The sequence below is a fragment of the Propithecus coquereli genome, unplaced genomic scaffold, assembly GCF_000956105.1.
Source record: "Propithecus coquereli isolate 6110/MARCELLA unplaced genomic scaffold, Pcoq_1.0 Scaffold23, whole genome shotgun sequence".
Lineage (NCBI taxonomy): Eukaryota > Metazoa > Chordata > Mammalia > Primates > Indriidae > Propithecus > Propithecus coquereli.
In genome coordinates this window covers 2,783,066-2,786,804 of record NW_012147841.1, presented here as the reverse complement: position 1 = coordinate 2,786,804, position 3,739 = coordinate 2,783,066, and the positions used below count along the sequence as shown (strand labels likewise).

Sequence of the window (3,739 nt, the reverse complement as noted above, 5' to 3'; positions counted from 1 at the left end):
TTAAATTTTTATGTGTCCAAAGTGTGGATGCATTTTACAGTCAATGGCATCTTACAATTGATTGGCACCTTTCTTTCTTTCTTGGTAGTTCATAATGTAATAGGATGCCGTAAATAGAGTTGATGAAATATGTTATAACCATAGATTAAAGTAGTATCTCTCAATATTTATTTCTTATCACTATCCACCCATGGCAAAAATCCTTCTAGGCATTTTTTCCTAATTTCTTACCTCATCAAATTTTAATACCACAGATATACTGTATATTAATATATTTTTATGTACTACATGTATATCTGTGTTTTATATATAAAAGGGTAAGATTTTACCCTCCAAGAACTAATTTTCTTCCCCTTTGGGGCTCTATTATATCCATTAAAAATGCAGGTATTAAAGTGATCCATTCCCTGTTATTTTTAGAATCTCGTTTACTAAAATATTGGGACTCATGAGCTAGTTTTTAGCTTTAGAGCTTTTGGCTTTAATCATATAACAGAATGTCTAGGAATTTTATAATTAATACGAATGTCAAAATGCCTGCAAAGTTTGAACATTTGCTATTTATCCCAACAGTCAGAAAGCTGTCCATAATATTTTTTTTGTTAACAAATAAAAGATCAAGTTCATCTAGTGATGTCATTCAACATATCATTCTCGTTTTATGAAATAAGATTATTTAATAATTTCAGTGTATAACTTTAGGATGTTCATTACTTCACTTCTACATATTCAAGACTTTAAAAATATAATTGAGCAATACATCCATAAAGAGACATTTTAAAGACCATCTGATTTTTGTGAAGCACTAAGAAATATGCTGCTTTATACTCTCCATATTACAGTCAGTTGGGAGAAAGAAGATGTGCAGTTCTTGAAGTCTTTGTGCAGACTCATCTACTGTAGCCTAAACAGTTTTGGGATTCTCATCTCCAATAGGGATACAGAGCTCCGTTCATTTGTGACCAGTGCTTTGCACCAGAAGGAAGATAGGGACACAATCTCTATCAAATAAGGGTTTTCTTGCAAAGCTAATTGTTATATTTAACAGCTTTAACTGATGGAGAAAGGAGTAATTTATGTACTTGAAGAACATCTTTAAATATATTAATAGCAAAGTTGTTCAGTGTGTTCTTAAATGTTCACTTATCTTTTCTCTGGGATACGCAGTTTAACTTCCATTTTTTAAAAATTAGTGGCGCAAAAAACTTCTAAAATTAGTGATACATAAAACCTCTAACTTAGTTGTATGTTTGCAAAATTATTTCATATTTGACAATTCAAACATGTTTATATTGGTCCAGTTGTATTTGATTGTGTTAATTAGCTATTTTTGAGACTCATATGTATCAAAACGATGTGCACTAGTTATAGGGGATGTGAAATATTCTAGTGAACCAAGCAATGTAAGAGCAAAAAATAAGATGAGTGGCGCTCCAAAGAAATTAATCATAAGAACACAGACATTCATATCATGGCTTTATCAGTTGAGTTAATTGTATACAACTTTTGCAAATAAATTGAAAATGAATTCAAAACCAGAAATCATCTCCCCCACTGCTCCTAGTACTTGCTCTTTCTCTGCCTTTTAATCGAAGCATCTCCATGATACTACGGGCATAGACATCTCTCAAATTAACGCTGATATATGAGTCAGTGGCTATATTCTTGGTAAGCTTCTTTAGGGCTTCACGCTGTCTAACAGCTGCCTCCTTGAGTTTCAAGGTGAAGTAGCAAGCAGAGAAGCGATCGTTAATAATAGCAATAGGCAAGGCCAATACAAGGATTCCAGATAATATACACATGAAGGCCACGATTTTGCCTGTGGTGGTGTCTGGTCTAATGTCCCCATAGCCCACAGTAGTCATAGATGTTGTGGCCCACCACCATGCACAAGGGACACTTGTGAAGGTTGTGTCTGGAATGCTTTGCTCAGCAAAGTATTCCACAGTTGAAAATATAGAAATTCCCACAGATAGAAATAGGAGCAGCAGGCCGACTTCTTCATAACACTGGGTGATGGTCATCCCAAGTGAGCGTAATCCTGCAACAGAACAACTGCTATCAGTCATTGGCACCCCTCTTGCCTTCTGCCTTCCCCACTCCCTCCTTGCCATCCACTGACAAACATGCACTGCACACCTAATGTGTCCCCAGACTGGGCAATGATCGGGGGATACAAAGATGATTAAATCATAATCCCTGTCTTTGGGAAGCTCACAGTCTAGTTGATAGGGCAGGATGAGAAAATAGAGAGAAATACAATTAGACTCATTCATTCATTTATGTAATTATTGCACTCCTACTATTTATAAAAATGAAGGTTAGAGGTAAGACTAAAAGGCAGGCAGAGGGTATATGATATGAACTTTGTACTTTAGTCTATACAATAAGAGGCCTTTGTAGTGTTGCACGTGGCGGGCCCACTTGGCCAGACCTGCATCTCAATGTATCATTTCAGCACTTCTTTCTAATGCCAGTTTTATGGGTTTTTTTATTATATTTTATGTGTCTGTTTTTCTCACCCTCCTGATAAAGTTTAATACATTTAGGAGCCTCATTGCTTCAAAGCCAGAGGTAGTAAAAGATGTATAGCATGGCAATGAGATGAAGCAGAAAAAGCAAGTTAGCTATTAGGGACAAAATCAACATGACGACATCACATGTATATTCAGGAAACATTCTTAGTGGTGTATCAGGAGGAGGTCCTAGAACTCTCAAGACATCAAATGAATTCCTAATCCTTAACACCAGAGCTATAGGGAATTATCTTCTTTGAGTATGTACTATCTCTGATTTCCTAGGAGAACAGGAAATAGACCTGAATACAGAATATTCCTCCATTGCAATAAGTATGGGGAATGGAGTCACTAGAGAATTCACTCACTATAAGGCATTGGTGGACTTCTCATTGCTAGCTCTGATGATTTATTGAGTCGCTGGGAGACAGACCCAAGGGAGTCCAATCTCATCTGTGAAGAGACTTAGCCCTGGGGAGTAAGAGCCCATTATAGAAGCAGGATTTGATTGATATCCACCCTAATCCTAGAGAGATGTTTCTTAAAGTTTATCCACATTTTGAAGTCATATCAACATGATTTAATCAACATGATGTCTCTTAGAATCTTTTTTTGTTTGTTTTTATTCACTTGCTGCAGACTAAAGTGCATTAACATGCTATTTATGCTCTCATTATTTTGAATTTTGCTCTTCAAATTTTGAGATATTCTTGAATTATTAACCATAGATTTTCAAAGAGCAATGAATATTAATTTTGAAGTTTAACTTCAAAATAATATATTTCAGAATACCTTTATAATACTTTTTTAGAAAACCAGCTTTGATGTGTCTATATGGAATTATATTTCTGAAATAATTTGACAACACATGAAGAGAAGCCTAGTATTTGTCTAGGAAAACTGTTTTCATTTAAAGATGAAATGTTCTAAGAAATTTTGTAAAGAAACACAAAGTGGGCTGAATTTCTAGCATGTTACAACTCAGATAATCCTCAAAAATCAATATAGGAAAGATGTTATTGTTACGCCATTTTACAGATGAGGAGTTTGAGGCACAGAGGAGTAGCATATCTAGTACAAAGCTACAGATCCAGGATTTAAACCTAGGCTGTCTGGTTGAATAATCATTATTCTATAAAACTGTTCGATTTTTATTTATAATTAATACATGAGGAAATAAGTCATCTATGTTTATACTCTTACTAAACGTAATATTGAGGTAA

At 34.8% G+C, this 3,739-nt stretch overlaps 1 protein-coding gene across 1 annotated transcript in view; it reads right to left on the bottom strand.

The window, feature by feature from the left end:
* Positions 1 to 457: 457 nt before the first annotated feature.
* KCNV1 (potassium channel, voltage gated modifier subfamily V, member 1) overlaps positions 458 to 3,739 on the bottom strand; it is a 20,627-nt gene continuing 17,345 nt past the window's right edge. The window contains exon 3 of the mRNA XM_012645309.1: positions 458 to 2,041. Coding sequence (XP_012500763.1) covers positions 1,530 to 2,041 — 512 coding nt within the window. The 3' untranslated portion in view covers positions 458 to 1,529. The remainder of the gene's footprint in view (positions 2,042 to 3,739) is intronic.